Here is a 27772-nt window from a genome sequence, read left to right on the forward strand (position 1 = left end):
AAACACCATTAAAAGCTGCTCAGTTTTTCTGATCTTTATAATCTTGCTGTTTATATTTTTAGCTTATTTTGAGGGGAAATTGCAAGGCAAAGAGAGAAACCTGGTATTTGATAGAGTTAGCTTATCTGACACTCTCATTCAGCTTCTCTGCTCGGCAGCGGCATCCGCTCAATCACAGCAATATTTATCTAAGTTCTGTATTTGTACTTCTACTTTATTATATGCCAGCCATATAGCAGTCATGGTGCTAATTTAAAAGGCTAAGAACATGGAGAGCTAAAAAGGGATTGCTGACTTGATGTTTTCAAAGAGTGTGAAACAGTTACAGTTTCACCCAAGTCTATCAAAATTAAATTCTTACTATAAAAAGCAGCATCTTTGTTTCAGCTGCTTCAGTTGTAATTGTATTAGGGAGAAGGCTTGTGTCTTTGTTTATATGCATTTGGTTTTGAGGCTGACAGGAGATGATATTTTCCTTCTCAAACTTTCATTTAAACTTTAGATCCCAAATAACTTAATCTTCATGCTCTACTGTTCCAAAATCATAGTTATTATTGTGGACTGAATGCACTTACTGAGGTGGTTGAAGTGCATTTTCATCAGAAGTCAGTTCAGGCAGTCAAACAAATTACTCTTCTTGTTATCAAAATGGAGGACTTTTGGGAAAGTCAAGAGTTTCCTTGGAAAAATGTAGGAAAAGTGGTAAGTATTGATAGCAGGCTTACCAGAAGAGGTGGCAATTATTTGTTGGGTGAAAACTTTGTCTACTTCTCAATCCTTGATTCATTCTGTAGGGAATGATGTGTGCTTAGAAGGATCATGTGCTTTCTGATCTTTTAATAGACTATAGCAGCAACATTTTTATAATGCATGTGTACAGTGGCAACTTGAAGTGTTAGAGTTTGCGTCATGTTTTCTGTGATTTTTTTTTTAAAGCTTTTTAACAGTTATCAGCTCTTCCTTATTAATTAAAGATGAGAATCTTTTTAAAAAAATGAACAGACTGTGTTTAGAAATAGCAACATAGATTGAGAAAAAATTACTCACAAATTGCTAGCCCAAAATAGTTTTTTACTGTTACAGACATCCTCTCTTACTTGTACTTCTTATTCAGCGGTCTAAGTCTTTGTGTTTCAATGGTATATCTTTTTACTGATAATCTTAAGGCATTTAGGAATCTGAATGAGCATAGCGAGTATAGAATGATAAGATGAGGTGACTTAAAATGTCACTGATGCAGAATTAGAATCCGTAAGTAGAGTGGAAGCTGTAATGAATTACCTTCCTCATAGCATTGCTGTAATATCTGGCTGATGGTTTGAGGTCCTAAGCCTCTTACTATCTTTGATCTGATTCATCTTGTTCTTAGTACAGTTTCTTGGTTACAGGAATTTACTCTGCCTTTTCCCTTTCCCAAACGTACACAGAGAGAATCCTGTTTATCCACTTTGCAGTGAATATGCTGTGCTTTCCAAGGTAGAACAACAGCCACGTCTTATTTACCATCTTAGCAGTGTCACTAAAACCCTCTAATTTTCAGTGGATTTGCATCTCATAATGGTTGCCTTCCTAACTATATTATATTCAAATGTTATATTATCTCCAAACACACTGATAACCTGCTGCTACCAAGTGTACTGATGGCAATACTTTGATTTTCCATTTTGCCTCAGAAATTGGTTGGTCTGATCTAAAGTCATTAGGAGAAACTCAAGACTATTTGTACACAAGTTTCCCTCCTACTAGTTGCGTACTTATGTGACACTTGTCAGAATTTTATTTTTTTTTTAAGAAATATCCTGCCTTTTACTTTATTTAGTTGAAACTACTCAGCAGGTTCGAAATCAAAGGAGAAATACAGATTTGTGTGCAGGCCTGGCTGCCATAAAAGCCATGATGTTGAAAGATAATCTAAAAGTCTTTGGTCCTGAATGTGCAATGGATCTGTGAACTCACATGGAAAATAGTTCAGGTCATCACCATGATATAGAAATACAGTGTCTGCTATCTGTCTCAGTTAAACAAATCTGAAGTTGCTGGTTGAGCTCTGGATTAGCTGTGTCCTTAATGAGGGACAGCATCGTGGTGCGTTTGGATTGATTCCCAAACAACAAATTTTGTTCCTCCCCAGTCCTTCTAAGTGTACAAGAAAGTAGGAGTGTCTTCTGAGCTCTTAAGGAAACAGAGATTCACTCTTTGAAGTTACAGAAAACTAGTAGCTATTTATGGGGATGTCCTTATACTGTGGTGTGATGGCTGCTTGATAGTGGGATGAGTGATGACAAGGCATAGTGTTTGTGTTACAGTGCTGGGACTGTTCTGAATATCCTCTGGGTGTCTTTGTTTCACCGAACATACTACTTGCTTCAGACTAAGTAATGTTTATCTAAACAAAAGCCCTCTAAAATAGAGCTGAAAGATTTTTCAGGACCTCTGCTAGTGATGATACAGATGTGATTCAGTTTGAGTAATTTGTTAGCTGCTCTTCGTTTCAAGTTATGGTCATCAAATCAATGACACTGTCAAAAGAGCTGTGTCATACCAGTGGGCATACTTCCCAATTTATTACAAGCTTTTGGTTTTGTATTTTTATGATGGTGAAAGCAAACTGTATTTTGAGTAAAAGATGTACTAGTGCTTGCATGTGACAGTAATTTCCTGGAGTAGTCCTGGTAGTGACTTTTGAAGGCACTTCAGAGGAGCAAAGGATTGCTTTCATTCTGTTAATTTAATAGTTATGCCTAGTTAAAATAAACAGAGATGCACTTCTTTAAGAATCTGCCCCTTATAAAATTCATATTTGTGTTAAAAACATGGTATGAGAAACTGAGGCTTTGTGGTTCACACAGGATGAGCGTTTGCCTTTGTGAAGGGTATACCTCCCCCGAATTCATATGATGGTTATATTGGATTGGACTGGAATGAGCTGAAGTAGAATGTCCTAAGAAGAATGATCCTATATGAAGTAGGAGATGTTTTTGCTTATTTTCTTACTACATTTTTATTTCTGATACAATTATCTGCAAGCAACAGATCTGAGAGAAAGGTCTGGATTTCTTTTTTTTTCTACCCGATCAGCTGAGTTTTAAATGCAAAATTTTTTCTACCTTTAAAAATGAGGTACAGACCACTGGTTTGATAGGCACATGCCAGCCCATAAGCAGAGCATCTGGAAGCCAAATAAATATGATCTGATGGCACTTAGCATGATAAACATTGAATTAAATGATGTGTATTATTTTATTGTCTTTTCTTATGGTAGTGATATACCTGAATAATATATTCAGATCATCATATTACTTGATTAATTAACATAAAAATCCATGGTTTCTGGGAGACAAAACTGAAGTCATGTTTTTAAATGCTCCATTTCTTCTAATAGCTGCATTGAATGAGTAATTGAATGTAGACTCCCAAATGCCAACCCTTACTCTATTGAAATCTTTAATGCTTAATTCTATTTTCTGTTTGATATATAAATTCTTTCTTAAATTCTATTCATTTCAATTTAAATGATACCTGAAGATGCCTCTGTAATCCCACAGCCTAATCCCTGAAGTCCAGTTAAATTCTTGAGCAATGTTCAGATAATCAATTTGGTTTAACAGTGACTGCTACAGAGGATGTTACATCAGTACCATAATAATTTGCTGTTTGTGACTTGCTTTGTTATCAAATGCCTACTGTGCTTTCTGGCTTGTTTCAGTCTGAACTTGCTACTCATTCAATAAATGCTTTGGAGCTGACAAAACATGCTGAATTTGCACTAAGCCATGAGCATTAGGTTCAGAGAGAACTTCATTTACCATTTCAGTAATTGACTTTCGGTGGCTAACTGCAAAGAGACATTGATGTGAATTCATAGCTCCAAAATGGCTGTATTTGGGTAGTAAATGACTAGGAATACGACGTGTGCTGCATCATTACAAGAGAAGTTCTGAAAAATTAATGCATGAAGGCTTCTATATCCATCTTTTTGGTTGAACTGCTTGTAATTGTTACAGAACTGACTTTGAAGCTTAGTGTGACATGTACAATGGATATTGTGTGCTGTGGGATTATTGCATTGTAAATGTAATCCAATGCTTGCAAAATGGTGATTCAGTCTTTTTGGTTGCCCAATATGAAGTATCTCCGATAGACCCAGCTTGCGGCAGAGGAGGCATCATGCTCAGGAGGACTGTTGTTCCGGAATGTGGCTCATCTCTCACACTCTGCTGACACTGCAGTTTTCCAAAATGGGAGAAATCTGGCTGCATAATATCTAGTAGTGGAGGACTATACTTGTATTCCTCCTTGGAAACAAAACAAGATGGTGGCAATAGGAAATGCTATTGAGGGAGAGTGTGTGAGGCTGTTTGCTTTCTGCAATTGATCCCTCTGCTATGTCTACCTCATCCGGAATTGTTTCAGTAAGGGTGGTAGTGGGTATGTCCCTGTCTGGCCAGTAGACCTGCTGTGGTTGAATTAATCTCATTCCTGTCTGAACCTTTCAGAAGTTGGTCTCTGATCTGGCACATTCTTGCACAGAGGGGAATATTCTTAGAGGTAGCAAGGAGCAAATAGCAGTGCAATGCAAAGGCATTTATTTTGTTCAAAGCCGAAATGTGGTTGTGTTTTTAAATTGCATATGAATTTAAAAAGCCTATGAATTCAACTAAAGGCATTATTTCAAGAGCTTTTGGAAATACATATACCCACTTTCTACAGAAATGTAATAGCGGCCCAGGAGACTGCAAATACAACTTTTAGAGCTGTAATAAGATTAGATCTGAATCATACAGAAGATGCTTTATATGCTTTAAAGTTTTAAGATTGCAATAATTTTAGGAGTTGTAAGCATTTGTAACTATGAAGAGTCTGAGCTCTTGGAGTAACTTGTGAGCCAGAAAAGAAAACTTTCCAGGTTCAAAATTCCAAGTTACTTTCTCTAAACCATTGTCAGGATATTTGAGGAATGATTCATGAGCTTCTGCAAGCTTGGCGATAGTGGTATGAACATCAAGACTGTGAAACAGGTATTTAAGAAATGCTGTTCAGGCTGCTATTTCAAACATAGTGCTTCATGTGGTATGTTTGGTTTTTTCTCGGGAAAGTGAAGTTACTGGATTGTGATGGTCTTTGAAATACATTTTCCGTATCACTTCTTTACAGAAAGGTTTTTCTGATTTATTTTGTACATGTTACATTTTCTTCATGGTATGGTCAGAATTTGTTTTCTAGATACCTACTAGTTGACTGCCACTGGGATTGCATGTGATCTTCTCTGATTACAGATCCCGGTGAGGTTTTCAGCAGAGTTATCTATTCTACACAACCCTTTTAGAATATTTACTCTGTATCTGTTAGTCTTTGTGTTTATATGTATTTTGCAAAGCACCGGTATGTTTAGCAGAATTAACACATTTCAGTGGTCTCTTTTTTGAGCTTAGAAATGTGTTGGCGTTGAAAGACATTTTCCAACAGTGTTTAGTCTCTTAGTGGTGTTAACTAAGTTTAATACTAATCTTTTTTAATTTGAAATGTTTTGAAGAACTCGTGCATGACTGATAGTGGATGGTGATCGATTAGAATAGTTGTTTCAATTTATTATACAAATAAACCATGAGCATAGTGTTCCAGCCTCAAAGTACCCTGCACAGAGCCAGACTGCGTGTGTCTGCATGCTGAAGACGGAGATTATGCAGTCTGTTTTGAGTCAATTCAAACATTATTCTATTCTATTCTAGAATGTCCTCTTTGTTTCCCTACCACATGGACAGACGACTTGCTTTTCTCCATGGAAACACTGCATCTGTTCTATGGTAGTTTTGAGTAGTGATGTTAGCAAATGTTTCTTCCTTAAATTGTCAAGTCATTGTTTCAAATGTTTTCTTAGATGAAACGTTTTAATTATGGCACTACCTGTCCTGAGGAGGGAGAGTATGGTGGTGGCAGCATTCTTGTCGGATGTCAGCTAAGCTTAAAGAACTATTGGTACTGTTCTATTCTTGTCGTGACTATAAGTTTCTTGGAGTGAGCTGAAGCTTTAACTTTTTCCCTGTTTTGTGTTTTAGTTCTTTTTGGAGTACTAGTTGTTGAAAATGCAGTCTTGAAAGAAACAGGGGTAGATAGCTGTTTTCTTTTTATTATAGGAATTCCTTTTTTGACAGTTGGGAAATACTCTGCTTCTTAAATTCAGGGTTATGGGGTTAAATTTTATTTATTTATAATCTCAGCTTTCCAACAGAATTCATATCTGTTATTAGTAGGATTTATTTTGGTACACCAATGGTTCTCAATTTGTTGCTCATAGATTGCTTTGATCCATGCACTATGTAGAATCTGCAAAAGAAAAATAAGAATAAGGATATTATTAATGAGCTAAAAGGGCCAGTGCAAGGATTCCTGTCTGCATTTGAAAATTTTTAGTAGTCAACACACAAAAAAATTGTAATTCATTTGAGAATGTAACGCATTTTCATATTGTATGGAATAATATATTTCCTAGTAACGGCACAAGTGTAAAGCTTGTGTTTAAAATCTCTTTTATGTTCAGTTATGGTATTGGTAGAACTTGTGGCTTTCTGAACACTTAAGAAGTATATATTATCAGATTCTTTCTGGGCATTTCCTTAGGTTCCTGATACAATCCTTTGAGAAACTTACAGTTAATGTTATTGCCTATTGGTTATAAAGATTCTTTTTCAGGAGAGCTGAGACAGATTCAAGGAAGGAAAGAGAACAAATCGGGACAAGTAGCTAGCTGCTCTCATTTATGAGAACTAAAATGAGATAATTGACATCTGGAGCCTGTTAGGAAGTGCTGGAGTGCATAATGCTTAAGATCACTTGATGCAAATTGATGTGCTTTCAGTGTTTTATGAATTCTGTTAGGAAATGCTACTATGAAAGTCCTGTCTCTAAGACCGAAAGTTGCATTTTCACTATTGCAATAAGGCAGCAATTTACCAAAATGTGTTGCCTATATTTTAGCAGTTTTTTGAATTAAGCTTCAATTTAAGTAACTCTGAAACCAGGGCGCAAGGGATTGTGTTACTTCTGGCCTAGTTGAAGGCCTGTATGTTGAAAAAAGCAAATGACACAGCAAATACATAACCCATGACTGTGGAGAGCAAGATTAAAATATGAATGAGTACCCTGAGCCAAGAAATGCAATATTAGAACATTCTATCTTTCTGTTGAGCTGAGGTTGGTTAAACATCTATTAATAAATAATTATTTGAAACTGGCAACATGCAATTTTGGGGGATAATTTAGTGTTTGTTTTCTTTTAATATACCTATCCTTGCACAGTATAGATGGTTACTACCTGTGTGGTGCTGGAATGCTCTTTGGGGACAAAAAAAGAGGTAGTATATGGAAAATAATGGCAGAATACTGTAAGACAGCTTCTAGCTTCCTGGTTTAGGAGGCAGTCTTTCTTAGGGGGGGACTTGCTTTGGCCCAAATGAGGTCGATGAATTTCCATAAATTTGATGTTTGCACTGACAGAGAAGACTGTGAACTAAAAAGAACTGACATTGATGCTTGCATTTTTGTGTTTGTACCAAATCCTTCTTTATCATGTACAGTTTTTCTGTTCTGTGGATTTGGATGGATTGAGAAAAGTAATGGAGGCATGCATGGAGACCCTGGCATCGGAGGGGAGGGAATAGGGCCTGCAGTGTGAGAAAGAATAGGTAGGTAGCGTGTATAAGAGAGAAAAGGAAGGTTTTTCAAGTCCTTGGCATGTAAGAGCAAAGTACAGTTTTAGAAGATTTCTAAAACATAATATGAGGAAAGATGATGCATTCAGATTTAGCAGGGAGGACAGGTATGTAGTAGGAGGGGGGAAAAAAACCCACAGTGTTCCTGCTGTGTCCAGAGTGACATCTTACGTGATCCTTTCATTGTTCTTCTGTATAACCGTCTGCCTCCCAGTTCTTTCACCGCTTAGTCATATTTCATGCCTATCCTTGTGCTTTGATTTTAGAGAGCTAACTCTGCTTTCATGTTTGTGAAAGTTCCCACTTAAAAATTAATAGTAAACGTCTTGCAAAAACAATGTAGAAATTTTTCTCTTCATTAGTCATAACATTGCAGATGGGTGGGTGACATAATTCTGGCAATGCTAGAAAAATTGTTCAGAAATCTTCACAGCGCTACTTCAGAGTTTTCATGGAGCGTAGCTGAAATTGTAGACCACGCTGTCCATCCAAGGTGGTAATTAATGCTTTTTAAAGTATAACATTTTTGCAGACTTCTTAGAAAATGCCTTGTATTTGGCATGGCCAGAAAGAGCAGAAGTGTTTCACTTTGGTATTTTGGTTCACAAAGCAATGTGCCGATACTTTTTTTTTTTTTTTTTTTTTTTGCAGTGAATTGATTTTTAGGAACACTGCTGGCTATTAATAATACATGAGGGGTAAAACTTGTACCGGTAGGTAAAAGACACAGTTGGCTTGTCTCTCTTGAGTCTTCCTTCCTGGAGCGTAGCAGTCTCCTTCCCGGTGTTTGGTTTGCCTTCAGACACGCTGACCGCCCGTATGCGCGCCCGGGCACTGGTAATAATGGTTTGGGGAAGTTTGCAATTGGCCTGCTGTCTGCCTGTGCATGTGTGCTGACTGGTGCCAAAACGCCGAGTAAACGGCAGGGCTGAGACCTGCTTTACAGTTCTTGTTTGTCATGTTCTGAGCAAACAGTTGAGCAAACAGTCTATTGCTACATGTCTATTTTTTTTTTTCTTCAGGTTTTCGTTTAGATGCGTGCTGGTTTTCTCTAAGTAGGCATAGCTGTTCTGTCGGTGCCTCTATATATAAAGCTTAGCAAATATCCAAGCTGTGTTCGTGCTGTACAGTTTATGCTTTTGAAGGTGGTGGGGAAACTAGTCACCTTACAGTTTGGCTTTGGAATTCACATCATAGAAAAAAAATATAGATTTTTCATTATAGAAGAAAGAGCCTTTCTAAAGCTTTTGTAATCAGAAGGAAGATGCCTTCTGTGGCAAAACCCTCATGACATAGCTCTCTGAAAAGCTTATAGCTGGCTTCCAAGTCAGAGCAGGGCTCTATCCTAGCAACGTAGGGAAGAGTCCCTCCTCCTCTTTCCAGAGGAGCGTGGCTGGGGCACTGTGTTGGGGACTGCAAGCCAGTGTATCTTGTGATCTAAAAGATCACATACAGCTGAGGTGGATGTTTACTTTTTGCTTGCCATCATGTAACTCTGTTGGTCAATCTTAATTTTTCCATTCCAACCTCTCTTAAAAACTTTTTTCCTGAAATTCCTGGTTCTCTTGGTTTCTCTTGCAGTTACATGTTTACTCTCAAGTTGTTTTTGCTGGGATATTGCAACACTTGAAATATGTGACTGAAAACAGTAGGGTGCGCAGAGTGATTATATCTATGTGTAATGTTAGTAATGCTGTTAAGGGCTTTGTTTTTCTTTCTTAAAATAGCCTTTTAGTTTAAAACTCAAGAAGAATACAGCAACATTCAATGAAGTGAGTTATGCTGATGTTTTAGGTTCAGACTTGGTGTCTTTTAATAGGAAATGGCCTTCAAAAGTTGAAGGATTGGACATGCTATCCTGGGAAATGCTTCTGGTTGTTATTGTAAAGCATATTTTATCATGCATTTCATACACAGACTATGCATGTATATAGAAATTTCTTCTGCAGGAGTTAAAATACTGATTTTTGTTTCATGTCTGATATTTTTATATACAGGTTTACTCCAGAGTTGAAAAAACTCAAATAATATATTTTATCCATGTTTGGAGAAAGATAGTTGCTACAGACAAAGAGGATTAACACTGGTATTGCAAAAAGATGAGTATGTTAAAACCAAGTGGACTTAAGGCTCCTTCAAAGACCATCAAGCATGGGAGTACATTGTTGAAAACACCCACATCTATTGCAGCTGGTAAGGAATACTTAAATAACTTTTCCCTTATTCATCTTCTAACAAAAAGCGATGAGTGTATACTATTTTTACTGTTTACACCAAGATATTTTTGGTTGTATTTCTGCTCTAACAAAAATTCTGTACTCTATGCAAAACATCTGAAGTTACTAATTGGATGTGATCAAGCAGTTTTCCTTGGAAAAAACTTGTCATGATAAAAATGATTGTGTAGTTTTTGAGGTAAGGCGTTTAATCTCTACAAAACTTAGATTAAATTCATTCAATGTCTCTGTCCTTAGATTTTGAATTATTGTATTGCAGAGATTAGAGTGTTTTCAAAAGTAAGAAAATTTGGAGTTGTGCTCTTCCTTTCAGAAGTCATGCTGTTTCCAAATGCTTGTTACATTCAAACTAAGTAATGATGCTCTCTGGAATATTAGTGTATTTGCTTTCTCATTCTGCTTGATTCCAGTGCCAGCAGAAAAAGCAGCTTCCAGTGAAAAGGTCTCAAGCACAACCACTGCAGATGCATGTGAAGAGTTTGTGGATGATTTCAGAGTTGGGGAGCGTGTTTGGGTCAATGGAAATAAACCTGGCTTTATTCAGTTCCTTGGTGAAACACAATTTGCTCCAGGACAGTGGGCAGGGATTGTTCTAGATGAACCAATTGGTAAGAATGATGGCTCTGTGGCTGGAGTTCGCTATTTCCAGTGTGAACCCTTGAGGGGAATATTTACAAGACCATCAAAATTGACAAGAAAAGTGCTGACAGAAGATGAAACCAATGGTACACAGACAGCTCATGCTTCTAGAGCTACATCACCAACTTCCACATCGGCTGCTAGTATGGTGTCTTCGTCCGCTGCTGCGCTTCCCCCTTCAGGAATTCCACAAAAAACTTCACCACTTGCTGCTAAGGAACATTCAACTCCTTCTCAGATTAGCAATCTTTCAAAAACTGCAAGTGAATCTATATCAAATCTCTCTGAAGCTGGATCACTAAAGAAGGGAGAAAGAGAGCTCAAAATTGGAGATCGAGTTCTGGTAAGATTCCCCTGCAGCCTCTGTGTCTGCTTTTGATTGATAAATTGTAACTTTTGCTAATATTCAAAACTTTTCTACTGTTTCCTTGGTCAAGGTAATGTAAATTTATGCTCTAGCTTTGTTTTCGTTGAATGTCTTCTGTAGACAAGCTCTTCACATGCAGTTTTACATACTGTAGGAAGATCTTTGCACTACCGAGATAAAATGGTTAATTTAGCAGTTTTTAATCTATTAGGTTTTGCTAGTGTTTAAAAAAGACATTTGGTCTTTAACAACATACTTGTAGCTTATCTTTCTATAACTTCAAGAACTACAATCATGCTAAACAAAACCCACGCTTGTGAGCTTTCCATGCAGCTCTTTTGCCGTGTTCAGGGCCATGTCTTTAGAAAGCCAACAGTTCAATAATTGATTGTTCCCCTGAGTAGTGACAGGCAGCAACAGAAGTAGTCACATAATGCCACTGATCACCCAGGAATTACGTGTTCTGTTGGTGACGTGCCATGTTACTTGGCTGCCCTTCCTAAATTCAGAACCATAAATGTTTCTGCTGATGTATCATTTCACCCTTTTAAAAGGGAGTTAAGTTTTGTCAGTTTAAACATATTTTTTAAAATAATAATTGTGTAGTATACCTTTTACTTTTTGATCATTTTGGTCATTTTTGATAACTGATTTGGCGTACACCTACTAAAAAAAGTGGGAAACTTTGCCCTGAAACACTAGCCTTTCCTTGAAAAGGCAGTAGAAAGCTGGTGATACATTATGTTGTATTATTTATTTAAAGGCTATGTATGTAGCCTTCAAATATAGTCAGAATGATATTTGTATATCTACTACAGTCAGTGTAACAGATCTGATTTTAGGTTTGAATTACTTGAGTGTGCCATTAAGCTGAAGAATTGTCTTACTGTTGTTTTGATACAATCTCCTATTACTTATAATTTTTTAAATTTCCATTAGGTAAAAACCAAGGACAGGAACAAATGCCCTGGCATAGAAAGCATTTCTGGGGTTACAGTTAGAACCTTGTGTAGAAAAAATCTGATGGATTTTATGTTTGTCCTGCACTGCCCCACCAGATAATGTTTGCAGTGAAGTTTTTAATATTTTTATATTAAAAATATAAATATTTTTATAAATTTATATTAAAAATATTTTAATTCTTTTTTAAGGAAGAATTTGACTTCTCTTTCTGTGTAAAGAGAGCTTAAAACATAGGTCCAAGCTGAAGAAAGTCTGAAGGATACTAAGGTGAAGTGAGGGCAGGGTTTGGCTGACAGCTAGAGTTGGGCTGAGATGTGTTTTCTTGGAGTGGCAATGGAAACAAAGATTTACCGTTTATCCCCAGCTATTTCTGTCAGAGACTAGAGCCCTGTCCTCTTCCAATCAGCGTTGGGTTTTTTTAACCACTCGTTTGCCTTTTTCTCGAGGATCTTTGTGAGATTTTCTGGGATGTCTTCTTTTGTGGGAAAATTTTCTGATGCCTATGAAGGCATCGCTCTAACTTTCCTATATCTTGTTAGTGCAAATTGCAGAAGCAGCATATCCTAACTGCCACAGTTTGATAGTAATAAAGTCCCAAATTCTGTTTGTTAAGTAGAACAGATTAAACTTAGTATTTCATCCTCCCTACTTCCTCTGTTTGCCTTAAGTCTTCCTGTTGAATCATCAAGCTGTAGTTTGAGGTTTTGGTGCAATTCCTAGCAGAGCAGTCAGTGATGCATATCTATAATTTATATGCCAGTATAAGACAGTGTATGCACAGGAATGTGAGTGTTAAATGGACAGGATTCTTTGTCTCCTGGGTTTTAACCCTTTTGGGTCCCATGCTAATTTTTTGCAGCAGATCCCAGACTCTGCTGATGTCATGTCTAATAATAATTCAGATGGAAATATCTTAAATCACCAGGTTAGTGCAAATAATAGTAAATTTGGCTGAATAATGCATTCATCTGTTAATTTATTTTTTTTTCTCTGCCACTGAACTCCTGTCCAGCACTATGGACTGTAGAATTGAACTGTTACTGAGTAATTGCTGGAAACTGTCCTCAGAACCTACAGCTAGCACCAGTTGTTGTGAAAGACATGCCTGTCACTTAGGGTAGCTTGCCTAGAAACGTACAAATGCAAGTGGACTGCTCCATGTCATTTATTTTTTATTAATACTGACAGCAGTAACTTTTCAGTAATATGCTATGCAAGAGGATGAGAGGCTTGATGGAATTTGTAAGTCCCACCTCAGCACAGAATTTCCCTTCTAAGTGACAATATACTGTCGTAGGCCTGAGATACACTTCAGTCTGACCATACCACTGCAGAACTCCAGCAACTAAATGCTGCCCACGTTCATCAGTTCTTGCATCTTGGACTGACTGCTGTTGAATATTTTGTGAAGGTTCTTAGTAGTAGCAATACCGTGATGATTATGGGGAAAACAACTGCTGAGAATTGTGTCTTGAAAATGGTGAGCCTTCAGCAGTGTGGAATTGCAGTTCAGCAGAACAATGAATTCATGATAGACAAAAGCTCATTTGGGAGTCTTATTAAAATACTTAACTGGAGAAGTATGTCCTTAAGGGCAAATTCATAGATGGGTAAGACATAGCTCGTCAGCTAAGATTACATTCCAGAATGGACTTCAGATGTGGCTCAACATTGTTGATCTTGGTGTGCGATCTTAGGGTGTGGAGTGTTACTTCAATCTGTTAAGTTTTTTTCTTTTAACTTTGATTTTAAAATGTACTTAATAGGAGTCACCTTGAATTGCTCTCTTCAATATTTATTGGGGGGGTTGGGGGCAAGTGGCTGTTTTTGGATGATACGTTCAACCAAAAATGCAAAATCATACTGCTTTTTTTTTTCTGCCCAATCTGGGTTATCAAGACGCGGGAGACCATTCTGATAACTGTTTAGATGTCGGAGAAATGCAGTTCCCAGTTCACATCTCAACTCAGCTTCTTTTTTGCATTAGACAAATGTAAATTTTGCACAAGTCTGTTGAACCTGAAGTGTTGAGTTCAAAGCATTTCAGGCTTGGCAAACTGACGTTTCCCAACAGCTAATCTTTGTTGGAACATTTTTTAGTTCCTACTGAGATGTTAGTACTATTCCTCTACATGAAAAGAAGCTGTCAGCTCTTCACGGTCACTTCTTCATTCTGTCACAGCAAACTACTGCATCAGATGTTCATAGCCAGTGGTGTTGGGGTGAGGTAGTTTGACTAAAGGCTGTATGTGCAAAGAAATCTGGGAGAGATGATGCTGTAGTGCATGGTCTGTATTGTTTTGTGTGGATAGAGAAAATGTCTTAAGCTTATTTTCTTATTCCTTTGATCTCTAGTTGTTTCACCAGTCTTTTGTGCACTTAAGGTTAGAATTACTAAATGCTGCGTGGTCCCATATGTAGAGTCCCCCAAAACTTTTACGGGAAGATTGATGTCTTTAAAAAATACATAGATTTAGTAATAAAGGAAGCTTCCAGTGTACTGATTTACTTGGATAGGAAGACAGGTGCCCTACAGGATCTTTCCGTTATTGAGATAACATTAGGAAGAACAGTGGTTACATACAAATGTAAGCATTTGGGACAGTCATTCAGATTCTTGTCAGAGAAAAGAAATTCCACTGCAAAAAACAATTAAAGTTGTGAGGTGATTGTCTGTATCAAATGCAGGCTTGCTTAGAGTATTTTATGTGAGGTTGTGCTGAACAATGCCATAGATGTGGAGATGAAAAGATGCAAAAGCAAGCAGGCTTGCTTTTCAGGGGACAGAAAACATCTTTTTCAAAAGACCTTGTGTGTATATATATATAAAAAAACCCACTTTCATTAACATCAAAACAGACAGACTTCAAGGTGTGTGATAATGTCAGCTGAGTTGTGTTCCTGTGGATGCCTGCAGAAAAATACTTCTAGTAGATTTGCTGCAACAGTCAGCTACAATTTTTTTCTTTTTTTCCCCTCAATTTGAAAAAGATATTTTCCAGGCCATTAAATCAAGTTGTAAACATCAGAAAAACAGCTTGCAGTAGACATGAATGTCCGTAAGGGAAATATAATAATCACAGAGAAATTCATATTGTCCTGTTTTCTTAGAAGTTCTTTTTCTTGAGATTCTGGAGGAGTTAAAGCAAATCAAACTAACTAAAGTGAATACACAAGCTGGATGTATTATACCCCAAAGTGGATGTTCCAGTGCAAAATTCTTTAGGTTTCTGTAGTTTACTCCTTCTCAAAGACAATTAAGTTAAAACAGCATGCAAGCCCTCTGCTGTCCCGGAAATCTCTGATAAAAGTCTGTCTCCCTCAGGTCCGGTATATCTGAGCCATATTCAACAAGCATGTACTGAACTGCCTAGTTGACTTGAAGCTGAGCAGTAATTTTCCTTTCACTAACAAGTATTTGGAAATACTTCATGTTAATATGTAGAAATGTTGAAAATATAGGGAGGTAAAATACATATTTAAAAGAATTTTGTTTTCTGATATGTAACTCCTTATTCAGCTTTTCATTTGTTGCATTGATGTATAAGTTTTACTGGAAAAAATAATATAGCTAAACCAAATAAAAAGTTATTGATGCAAAGTGTAATTCAAATAGCTCTGTATTAACCATAATTTCCATTCTTAACATCTGAAGTATGTTCTGGAATCTGGATATGATTTAGTTGTTAGAGAGAGGACATTAACTCTGGGCAGCCTGATCTCATATTTGGGGATTGCTGTAAAGTAGAAAGTGTTGGTGTGGAAATCTGGATTATCTTCATTGCACTTGTCCCGTCTTTCCTGGGTTAATGACAGAGTGCAAGGTCTTTAACACAACTATAGTTGATTTGCCTGCTGAAAATTAGGCTACAGCTTCAGCATTTTGAACCCAGTATAAGAATTCCTGTGCAAAAAGTGATTGATCCCTTCTTGTACCAGTGGAAGTGTTGTCGCTAGGTGCTAAACTAGATGGGGAAAGAATAGGTGAAAACTAATTCAGAAACCAAATTACTTTCAGGCTAAGCCAGTTTCTGTTTCCTGTTTGAGTTGCAGCCAGAGAACCTGTTTGCCCTGGTATTGCAAACGTTTATGATTTCTTAAGAGCCCAGTGCAAAGCTGATTAAAAAAACAAACAAATAAACCCCCCTGAACTAACCAACCTAACAAACCCAACTTGTTGAAATAAAAGGGGAAATTTTGTGCTTTCTGTGACAACTGTTGCACCTACCAAAGGTTCAAGCAGCTTTGAGAGCATCTTAGGCTTTTTTCTGGAGGGACCAGATGCTGTATTTTAAATAAATAAATAAAAATCTTATCAACCTAAGGGGCCTTAGCCTTCTCAAGAGATTAAAGTGCTTTCATTCATTTAACCAGTTATGGCTTCATCATCGTCTGCCAAATCTGATGCTTCTAGAGCTGAGCTCTGAAGCTGTAACTTGGGCCTCTCTGTCCATATGTTCACAAAAGGTTACAAACTAGATGTACAGGCATCTGCTGATGTGGCCTTTTTGCAAAGTTATTCTCTATCCATGAGCAACGTCTTAATTTCTTCTATACTGTCTGTTTTACACTTGCTCACTCTAAGTTATTTCTTGCTTCATTATTTCTTACTAAGTTTATCAGTGATGTAATAGGCAGGGAGTGATAGGAGATTATTGACAGATTTGTTTCCACCCATGTAACCTATCTTCAAGTAAACATGAGGTAAATCTGTCAACTGATTAAATTCCAGGACTCTTAAAAGCAACAAGGGGGAAGAGGAACTTCACATGTAGAGAGGAGTTTCTCCCTTTAGAAATAATCCTACACTATCCATGTGGTATTTTTAAGTTTTCTATTTTCCAGTTTCTATAACATTCTGAATAGAAAATGCATGTCTGAGTTTAGTCTGTTTAAAAATCTGTATAGTCGGTATTTAACTGTTAGAAAAACAAATATTCATTGGCATTGTTACAGTTTAAGCAATGCAAAAATATCTTGGCACAATGAATACGAGGGTAAAAAAGGAAGAAAAATTTGGAAGTTGAGAACATGCGATTGTTGTGTGCTCTACGGGGGCTGTCCCCTCCCGAGCCTCCTTTATTGTGACTGCAAGTGTATGTCAGTGCTTAACTGCTCAATCATGCTTTTGCTTTATCCTTAAGCTGAGTTGACTGTAAGGTATTTTGATGGCTTTGTCAAGTCAAGGATGAAAGTAATTCTTATGTATGTATATTTAGACATAGTATTTTGGATACTGTAAAGTATAATGTAGATTAGTTTGTGAAGTGGTTGCACAGTATGAAATATATGTATGAAAATATAGCTGAAGGATAGAGGGGATCCAAAGGCTTTGTCTGTAATTCATTATCTTGGTGATTTTCTCTTTGCAAACATGGCTTTCTTTTAATGTTACATTTAAGCATTTTCTAGGACATATTGTTACCTCCTGCTCACAGTTAAATAAGATGTTAAATTTATCTTGTTGCAGCAAGGTGTGAGTTGTGTCTAATTGTGAGTCATTTTGTTTTGGCAACTCCTTATTTGACTTAAAGTTGCCTGGGAGTTACTGGGATATAATGGCAGCAGTGGGTGACTTCTCCACACACTTTGTTAATAGTTTGTTCGTGCAAGACTGATTTATCTTTTAATTTACTTATTTATTTATATGGTTTTTATTTGGTGTGTATCTGGACTCCCTATCTCCCTTCCCTCCCCACTCCCTGGGGAGTGATATCCAGGGACATGTTGTCCTTCCTTATTTCCACACAGGATGGGCGAAAGAACAATTTATTTATTTACTTATTTTAGTAGTTGCCTTTGCTTTTTTTTGTGGTGGCAAATTCACACGTGGTTTTTGTAGTATGGAATTGGTGTTCACTTTTTTGTATTGCTTCCTTTGTGACTGAATAAGTTGACTGAATGAATTGAACTTCAATAGCATATCACTTTTAAACTGTTTTCTTCTGGAAGTGAAGGGTTGTGTGATAGCGCTGTGTCTGTGTGTCTTATTGCACATTGGCTCTTATGCCTACTTTGGCCTTGCTTTTGAACTTGCTAGTCAACTGCAAGCAAATTAGGGAGAGATGTAGAGATTTCAAAGATAGGTTCTTACAAGTTTCATGGAAAGAGCCCAATGGAAGGTAGAGAATCTAACCATCAAGTCTGGAAAAGCTGCACAGTCTTCACAGATTTTTGCATACCAGAGAATCCACATGATCAAGGTCTTGTCTAAATACTGTTCCCATCAATAGAAATAGTAATCACTCTTGCATTTTTAGATAGTAAAGTTACTCAACCATAATATCCAGTGCCACAGGAAAACTGGCATAATTAATCCTGCTATTCACAGAATCGCTGGTTTGAAAAATCTGAGTTAGGGAGGCCAGTTTAAAGTTTAGTGGATACTCTAGCACTCTTTCAGTCATGCCTTGATCAAGTGTTGGATGTTATGCAGTGTTGAAAGAACGCAGAGGGAGCCCAGCCATCATTTAATGCACAAAGGCTCAACTTTATTAGTACTCACACTTCTTTTATATCCACAATAATTAGTTCATACATATTGCAAAAAGCAAGCTCCTTATAGGTTGCTAAGGTTAGATACATTGGTTGCTAAGGTTAAATACCAATCTCTCCCCTTATGATTTCTGCAAGGCCTTCTACATAGTCCTGCTTCTGTTCTTTGTTCTTCTTTGATACTTTTCGGTATTCTCCCATCACGTCGCCGTTGTCAGCAGTTCCTCGGTGCTGTGCCCTTTCTCACGTAGCCAGTTGTTAGCAAACTGCTCCACATCTCCCCCGTTTTCTTTTTGCACTTGTGCTAAAAATATTGCAGAGGCAGTCTTCTGCAGGGCCCTTTGCAGAAGACTGACAATACATGGCAACATCAAAAGCACAGTCACAATTACCAAGATCATGACCCCCACAGTTTTGACCAGAGATATCAACCATCCAGAAAGTCCCCATCCTTTTAACCAGCTTTCAATCCCTAATCCATCTACCTGTTTCAAGCTGTGTAGACCTTCTTGTAATTTCTTAATCTTTGCATGGACTGAAGAATAATTGTCTGTCAGGTTCATGCAACACATTCCTTCAAATTCCTCACATCCATGGCCTTGTGCTAAAAGCAAAAAGTCAATTGCAGCCCTGTTCTGTAAAGTAGCATGTCTAACACTATCAACATCAGTTAAAAGGCCACTTAAAGCTAAAGAAGTAGCGTTAGTCTGTTTGCTAAGCCAACATCCCAACTTATTCAAAGTCGTTAAGGCATTTGCAACACCAACTCCTGGTGCCAATATGGAGGCCGTTATGATCTGGCCTGGATTCCAGAATTCAACGTTATCTCGACAAGAACTTTCAAACCGATGAACGGTCCTTGGGACTCGCTTATGTTTTCGAGTCATATTCAGAATCATTGACACATTTGGTGTTAATAACGTGAGGCGTCCGAGGCTACACGGGCCTCCATTCAGTTTAGATGGGACGCCTCCCCAGGCACGATCTCCACAGATTAGAAACACACCAGGAGGTAATGCAAGAGGAACAGCAAAAGATCGTGAGATGTTAGTCGAAGTATAATTGCACCAAGCAGTTGAATTATGATAAGCAGCATTAGTTGCATTCACATTTTGCCCTCTCCGTGTGGTGTTATAGGAGTAATTAAAAAACACACAAGCATCCATTATAACAGAGCCTAGCAACTTTAGCTCTTGGGGTTCTTGCGTAACCTGTGGAAGGTGACTATATACACCATCCCAATTATCTGTACAATTTTTTGAAGAGTTGCAAAGAGAGAAAGCCTGAAGGGTTTGTGGGATTGGCCATGTGTCTACTGGCACTCCCACCAAACAGGTGGAGAATGGATTTTCCGGGTTCGCAGTAGAAAGGCACAAGGTTTCTTGATGTGTCATATTTGCCAAAGTTACCCATATATTCTGCTTGGGTTGTGGAACTACCCATCCTTCAGCCTGATGCAGGTTCCAGCACAGGCCGAACACACCGAGCAGGAACCCAGCGAGGGCCGGCATCTGTAGAGACACAAGCATAACCCCTGCCCCAGGTTAATAATTCACATGGTCCATTAAACTTAACCATCGCCCAAACTATTGCCAACAGTTCCAAAGTTTGTAGTGTGTCTTGTGCTGTGGCTTTTAATATCTCGTGTTTCCATGTATAATCTTCCTGCCACGTTATAGCTGCTGTCTGAGATTTATTTCCTGCATCTGTATAAACTGTGATGGCATTCAAGATCGGCGCCTGTTGTCTTTTTGGCTGTTCAATCCAATGTAATTGTCCTAACCATCTCAAAGGTTCCATAGATAATTGATCAGTTGACAACATCATTGGCCCATTTAACATGGCTTCCTGCAATGCTATGCTATTTGCCAGGTACCATTGCATGGTTTCCTTCTGCATTGGACAGTATATGAATTGAGGTTCTCTTCCACTTATTTGAATAACTCGCACACGACCTTTCTTTACTAAATTTGCTAGTGCCTCAATTCTTTGAAGTAAAGATTTTGATTGTTGTAATGCTGGCGTGATCCATTCTAGCACCCATGTCTCCCCCGTTTTCTTTTTAGACTGCGTAATAGCTCCGAGCAAATGCTGTGAACCCATCCACACAAGTATGTCCAGGGGGAGCTCAGCATCTCTCCGACGCACTTGTCCAGAAGTAATACGGTCCATAATCTGTTGTAGCACTCGCTTCTGGTCTGCTGATAAAGACACCACCTGTGCAGGGTCATTTCCCTTTAACAGTGGTCGTAATTGTTGTAAAAGTTCGTTTGGGATGCCCACTATAGGTTTTAGCCATTGTAAATCTCCTAATAGCTTCTGAGCATCGTGCAGTGTTGAAATTTCAGGATTAATTGTCAATTTTTGTGGTGTTACTATTTGTTTCATCAAAGACAATCCCAAATATTTCCATGGAGTTGTTTTTTGTATCTTTTCTGGTGCAATTACCAATCTTTGCTTTGCAAGGGTGTTTACAATTTCTTTTATCTGTGTTTCTGTAAATGGTTCTTTCTGTGTAAATAATATATCATCCATATAGTGATAAATTATAACATTAGTCCATTTTTGACGTAATGGCTGTAAGGCTGCATCTACAAAAATCTGACATAAAGTTGGACTATTTCTCATTCCTTGTGGTAAAACTGTCCATTCAAACCATTGATCTGGCCCTTCTCTATTTATTGTTGGTAAAGTGAAAGCAAATCGGCGCATGTCCTTTTCATGAAGCGGAATCGTAAAGAAACAATCTTTTAAGTCCACAATCAATATAGGCCATTCATAAGGTAACATAGCTGGATTCGGCATACCTGGTTGTAAAGCCCCCATTGGTTCCATTTGTTTGTTTACTTCCCTAAGGTCATGCAAAAGTCGATATTTGCCTGATTTCTTTTTTATGACAAATATCGGAGTATTCCAAGGACTAGTAGATAATCTTAAATGTCCTTGCTGATATTGTTCTTGTACTAGCAAGTGTGCTTGCTCAAGACTTTCCCTTTTTAGTGGCCATTGCTTTACCCATATTGGATCGTCAGATGTCCAAGTCATAGGGATCGGGAAAGTCCAAGCAATGGCCATTAGAATAAATGGTGATCGTTTGTCAAAACTATTCCCATTTGTGCTAACACATCTCTTCCAATTAAACAGTTTACCCCTGGAGGTAATTGCACTACAGCAAGCACCGCTGTGACTGTTTGTCCTTCAATTGTTAATTGTAGGGGCGGCGTTCGATTAGCTAAAGTTAAACCACCCACGCCAGTGATGGTGGTGGTATGCTCTTGTAACGGCCAGCCTTGTGGCCAAGAAGAAGGCGACAGTACGCTGGAATCTGCGCCTGTGTCTAACAACCCTTCCACAGTTATTGCGTTACCTTGAAATGACAGGTGAACAGTCTTTCTGGGTCTCGTACTCAGATTCAGTGTTAGCAGGGTCAGGCTTCCTGTAGATCCGAAGCCTTTGTTTCCGCGACTCTCTTCAGTCACTGGTCGTATTGTTTGAGTCACTTGTGGCAGGGGCACCAGCTGTGCAATCCGTTGTCCCTGTGCAATCTTTACTGGTGGATTCAGTGTATATGCCATAATATAGATTTCACCTTCATAATCTGCATCAATAACTCCCGGTAAAACAAATAGTCCACATTGTGATGCTGATGATCTTCCTAATAATAAAGCTCCCATGGCTCTCCCATTAATAATGATAGGTCCTCGTACATTCGTAGATATTGTTTGAGGATTATTTGTTAACAGGGTAACATCTACTGCTGCTGCCAGGTCCAACCCGAGACTTCCCCGGGTGGCGGGTTGAAGGACTGCGCTGCGGCTGCAATTTTCGTCGTTGCGCGGCGGCCGGCGAACGCGCTCCGTGTGGAGTTTCCCGACCGTCTGCAGCAAGCCCCCTCATTATGGGAGTTGGATCGGCAAGTTTGACACCATACATTTCTGGCTGTACAACTCTTTCGTACATGCCCTGGAGCTCTGCATCGGTAACACCGCAGCTGCCCCTTTTGAGGTGTTTGCACTGTAACTGTTGCCGAAGTCTGGAGAGGCGCAAGGGCTGCCATAACCTGACTTTGAGTAGCCTGAGCCTGTTCTTTCATTCCTTCCCTTAATTTCTTTATTGCCTCTACAAGAAAAGCCTGAGGTCCAGTGGGTATCGATGACGCCTTTTCAAGTGCCTCCTCTACAGTCCAATTTGCCCCTAATGTATTCAATAAACTCTTTGTAGCAGGATTGCCATTTTGCAAAATACATTGTTTTAAGAGAGCACCCTGCATGTAGATAGGTACTCTTGCTCTTTCAATTGCATTTACCAACTTATCTACAAAACTGCCCAAAGTTTCTTCTCTCCCTTGCTTAATTCCCATATACATTGGAACTCCGCCTGGTTCTTTCACTTGCTCTATGGCTTCTCTCACTAACCTCATTGCCTCTCTCACTTTATCCGGACCGAGCAGTGCTTGAGCTTCTACTCTAGCATAAGGTCCTAACCCCATTAATTCATCCATTGTAATCCCTTGTAATGGATCTCCTGCTTGCTGCTGTATCGCTACCGATTCTAATACTCTCGCTTGCCAATGCGCATTAAACAACAACAACTGACTAGGAGAGAAAATTAACTTTGCTATACCCCGACAATCTGCAGGCAAAAGAAGTTGAGTGCTCCAGAGATAATCTAACATTTGACGAACCGGTTCACCAGTAACACCATAAGAACTCACTGTAGAGCGCAATTGTGACAAAAGCTTCCAATCTAATGCCGTAACAGTAGCATTTATTCCACCAGCTGGGTTCGGCTGAAACTGAACTGGAAAAGCCATTGCTGTCGCCATCTGAGTCATCGCCTCATCCCCTTTTTCTAACCCCTCTCGTGCCAATGCATTCCAAGCCCGACACCTTTCTTTAGCGATCTCTATCCCCAGCCCATCTTCTGAGCCTGGAGTAGAATTCTCGCTTTCCGGCGTCACAGTGTGGCTGGACGCGTCAGGGCTACTCAGGGCAGAAGCGGGGGGAGCGGTAGGGAGAACTCGTTCTGAGCTTTCCTGTCCCTTCTCGTCGGAACGTAAAGGTGGTAAAACAAGCTCACGAAACGTAGGCGGTAATGGCCACCTAGTTTCCTCCTCCCCATATCTGGTGTTTTTCTCTTTTGCCGCAACTGCGCCCTGTGCAGCTCTTTTTTCCGCCTGATACCTTAGCAATTCATTATGAACCATCCTCCATAACTTTCCCAACTTTTTTGCTGTCTTATCATCATTCAATGTTAATTCCCATAATTTATCTCCAAATTTTCGCCATTCCGATAACTCATGAACTGTATGTGGATTAATAAAACAACCTTGCTCTACCCCATAAGCTAAAAGCCCCTGAAGATCCTTTTTTACATCTATTCCCTCAACCCGGCGTTGTGTCAGCCAGGATGCAAATAAATCATATGCTGCTTGCCTGTCCATACCTGAATTTTTCCGTTGCAGCCTTTCCAGGTCTCGGCAGCACGTATCAGCAGGGTTCACCTCTTATGACACCCTGGGCGCGGGCCTTTTCTCTTATTTCAGTCGCCTTTCGCCGTCCTCGCTGCTTAAGGACCTGAACCACCTTCACTGGTCTTTATCCTTCGTGGCGCCTTATACGTCCTTTGGCACGTATCACGTCGGGGTCACCACTTGTTGAAAGAACGCAGAGGGAGCCCAGCCATCATTTAATGCACAAAGGCTCAACTTTATTAGTACTCACACTTCTTTTATATCCACAATAATTAGTTCATACATATTGCAAAAAGCAAGCTCCTTATAGGTTGCTAAGGTTAGATACATTGGTTGCTAAGGTTAAATACCAATCTCTCCCCTTATGATTTCTGCAAGGCCTTCTACATAGTCCTGCTTCTGTTCTTTGTTCTTCTTTGATACTTTTCGGTATTCTCCCATCACGTCGCCGTTGTCAGCAGTTCCTCGGTGCTGTGCCCTTTCTCACGTAGCCAGTTGTTAGCAAACTGCTCCACAATGCAGATATTTCTAAAAGAATATAGGATAATCTGAAGCTAGACTGTCTAGAATCAAGGATAAAAAGACAGGCAAAAACTGACAGAGGAACCAGATGTTGACAAACTAAAACATGGCAGTTTTGTCAAACATGTTTTACTTTCTTCTCTGAAACTATAGATTTAATGAAGAAAACTCTGTTGTGTGGTGGGATTTTTTTAAAAAATTTTGAATACTACCTAACAGTCTAATTTAAAAATTGGACTTCATTGAGAACTGGGCAATGGATGGCAAACACCCACCCCACACCCGCCTCAAAAAAAAAAAAAGTGGCTTGCTTGGTTCCACCATTGGATATGGTCACTAGTGTGGTTTTCCTTTGAGCTAACCTAGTGCTAATACTATTCAGTGCTTTGATCTATGCTCTGGAAATAATTGTAAATCATTCCTGATGAAATCTCTGTACAGTCAGAGGAGTAAATAACAATATGCATGGAGCAGTCCAGAGGGACTTGTCATTTAACCCCCAGCAGGCCAAGCTGGTGGGTGCGTTTTGCGTTCAGTGGCAGAGATTATAAACCTGTAAACTGTAACAGCCATGGGCAGCTCTGCTGGAGAGAGTAGTGACTGAGGAAGATCCAGGAGCTAAAGGCACTGAAGAGCAATTCGTGGGTTGATGTGGCAGAAGGACCCATGAAAATAGAAGGTGCTCTAAGCAGTGCTGACTGTGCTTTTGGTCACTACTCAAATACTCTATATAGTTACGTCCTTAGTTATTTGAAAAATCCACTGGAAACAGTGGTGAGAATTCAGAACACAGCTGCAAAATGACTCAAGCAAGTATCTTGCAATAAAAGATTTGAAGAACTCAATCTGTTTAATTTACAAAGGGAAAAAAATGAGGTGTCTTGCTTAAAACGTGTGTTCCTGCATGGTGAATGCCAGTTGCAGAACAGCTCTGTAATCTTCCAAATAAAAGCATAATGAGAGTCAGTGGCTAGAAGCCACAGTCAAATTTGTTTTATTTCAAATTTAAATGTTTCTAACAATGGAGTGATTAACTATGAAAATAGACTGTCAGTGGAAGCATGTTTTCTTGATGGGTATCAGCTCTGATCTAAAAGCATCAACACATACAGCTTAGCTCAGTACGGTACAGGGTTAATTACAGGTGTAACTGGGTGAAATGTAAAGACCTGTTTCAGGAGAGCCAGAGGACATGATCTGGTGGTTCCCTCTGGCCTTGAACAGGTGAAGAAATCAATTAAATAACAACTACATTTGCCAGCTGGAAATGGTTCCTCTAAATTTTGAGAAACAAGAGAAAGAAGATTCTCATTAGTAGATCCCAGGATTTTCAAAGGTGGTATTTGCTTGTCTGGATGTTTTTTGTGTTTTCGAGTGTTGCATGTTATGGGTGCTGTGATTTGAATGGTTCTGAAAATGCCCGGTCTGTGTGACAAACACAGAAATATCCAAGTGATGCTTTTCAGAAGTCGCCATAAATAAGTGCTCAGGCAGAAGGGGAAACAGAGCAATTGTTATTCACCTTTTAACTCTGCTCAGCTGGTCGGAGTAAGTGATATTCTTATACCGACAAAGTTTCAGACAGTGCCTATTCTCTTTACAAAGAGATCTGTATTTTTCAATGAATACTGTTGAAATAGCAGTCTCATTTTTTAGACTATCTCTTTTTTTTTTCTTCCCATGAAATACACTGGTTTATTTGTTTCCTACTTCTGCTTACCTTTGGAAATGCGGCTCTACAAAGGTTCTCACAAAGTTTGACGTGCTCATCCCGATGTGCTTTCATCAGGAAGTTTTTAACTGCTTCAGGTTTACAAACCTATTTTCCTACTTCACTTTACATTGCAGCAGATTAATGTAAGATTAGTTATAATTTGATAAATGGAATTGAATCACTTTTCCCATGTATAGTGAATTCCAAGCAAATTTCCTCACCGCACAATGACCCATAGCCTAACCCAGATTCTCTGGTGTATTATTGCTTTACATTTTACAGCCTGACTGTACTGAGTGTGGTAAATGACTAAAAAAAGGTCTGGCAGTTCTTTTCTCTGATCTATTATTTAGTGACCTGCCTTAGCATGAATGAAGGTCATGGAAAACTTACTTCATGGTAGTGATGCCCCATTTTTCCATATCACTTTTAGAAACTTCTTAAATTTTTCTTCCTGTTTCTTTTAGAAACTAGACTTTTTTTTAAGTCCTTCATGCACTACTGGGAAGTAGATCTGCTAGAAAATGCAACTAGGCTTTTGGTTAGTTTCTTTTAAATTTTTAAATAATTTTTCTGTAATAAATACTCTAATTCTGTAAGTACAATTCTTTTTTTTCATACTGGTATATATAGTTTAGTGTAATCATATCTTAATCTTTTTTCCCCTTTAGACCACTAAGTGTGATTCTGTATATGTGCAGCAACTTATATTCATAGAAAAGCCTTTCCCATACTATGTTGTACAGTAGCACCTCACATTGTACTGCCAAGGGAATAAGTGATTATTTTCTTAAATGCTTTCAAGGTCGGTGTGTTGTCACATACATTGTACTTAATTGCAGCTGGAGATAAATACATTGTTTGAGGCAGATTGGAAGTCTTCAGTAGATTCAGGCTTTGGAAAACAATGCTGATCCTGTCTTTAAAACTGAAGACTTTTGCTTAAAACTGAGCAAAACTGTGTATATAGACCTTTGTTGATGCTGTGAGTACTTTACTGCTACAGCGTACCCTGATTCATACTCCTGGTAAGGATGCACTGTTCAATATTTGCAGAAAGCAGGAATGTAGTAGCCAGTTATTCAAAGAAGCTTCACTAGGTTTGGAAAAAACAAAAATTCTTTGGCATTCTTCCTTGCATCTTGTTTTAAAATAACCCTGGTACCATGGTTACAAGACTAGTCACATTGCTGTTTCTCCTGGGGATCTCACGTTGTGCATCCCCATATGTTCTGGGGATCTGAATTCCTCCATTTGCTTGCTCCCACTGGGCCTTGGGTTGCAGTCCTGTGCACATGCCTGGTGATTGCTGTAGCAGGTCCAGTGGGCACTGGTCATTGCGAAAGTTTTTCTGCCAGATTGCATCTCCTGGTTTGTAATTTGAATGCAACGTCTTCAACATAAATGCCAGACAGTTTTTACCTAAATATGAAAGATGAGCAGGACCAAGGTATGAAACAAAAAGGAATTAATATCTGGACCCAAGTTGAATCTGTATTATCCTGAAGTTAGCATTACTTATCTAGAGATTTATTTACAGTTTGAGTTGGAGGGAACAGATTGCAACAGTTTTTCCTGTCTCTGGGAGTCTGTGTGTAGTTATCCTTTTCTACTACCATGCTTCAGATAGCTCTTATCTTGCTTACCCCACTT

At 38.7% G+C, this 27772-nt stretch overlaps 1 protein-coding gene across 4 annotated transcripts in view; it reads left to right on the forward strand.

Moving 5' to 3' along the window:
- The window catches only part of CLIP1 (CAP-Gly domain containing linker protein 1), an 84104-nt gene that overhangs the window by 10511 nt on the left and 45821 nt on the right, over positions 1-27772 (forward strand). For 3 of the 4 annotated variants that reach the window (XM_074844354.1, XM_074844359.1, XM_074844355.1), the window contains 2 exons: positions 9707-9902; positions 10357-10928. In XM_074844354.1, the coding sequence (XP_074700455.1) occupies positions 9809-9902; positions 10357-10928 (666 nt within the window). In that variant the 5' untranslated portion in view covers positions 9707-9808. Of the gene's footprint in view, positions 1-9218; positions 9482-9706; positions 9903-10356; positions 10929-27772 lie in introns of those variants that run through there. The other variant, XM_074844356.1, reaches the window with a different exon arrangement.

Source organism: Strix aluco, chromosome 18, assembly GCF_031877795.1.
Source record: "Strix aluco isolate bStrAlu1 chromosome 18, bStrAlu1.hap1, whole genome shotgun sequence".
In the NCBI taxonomy this organism is placed as follows: Eukaryota; Metazoa; Chordata; class Aves; order Strigiformes; family Strigidae; genus Strix; species Strix aluco.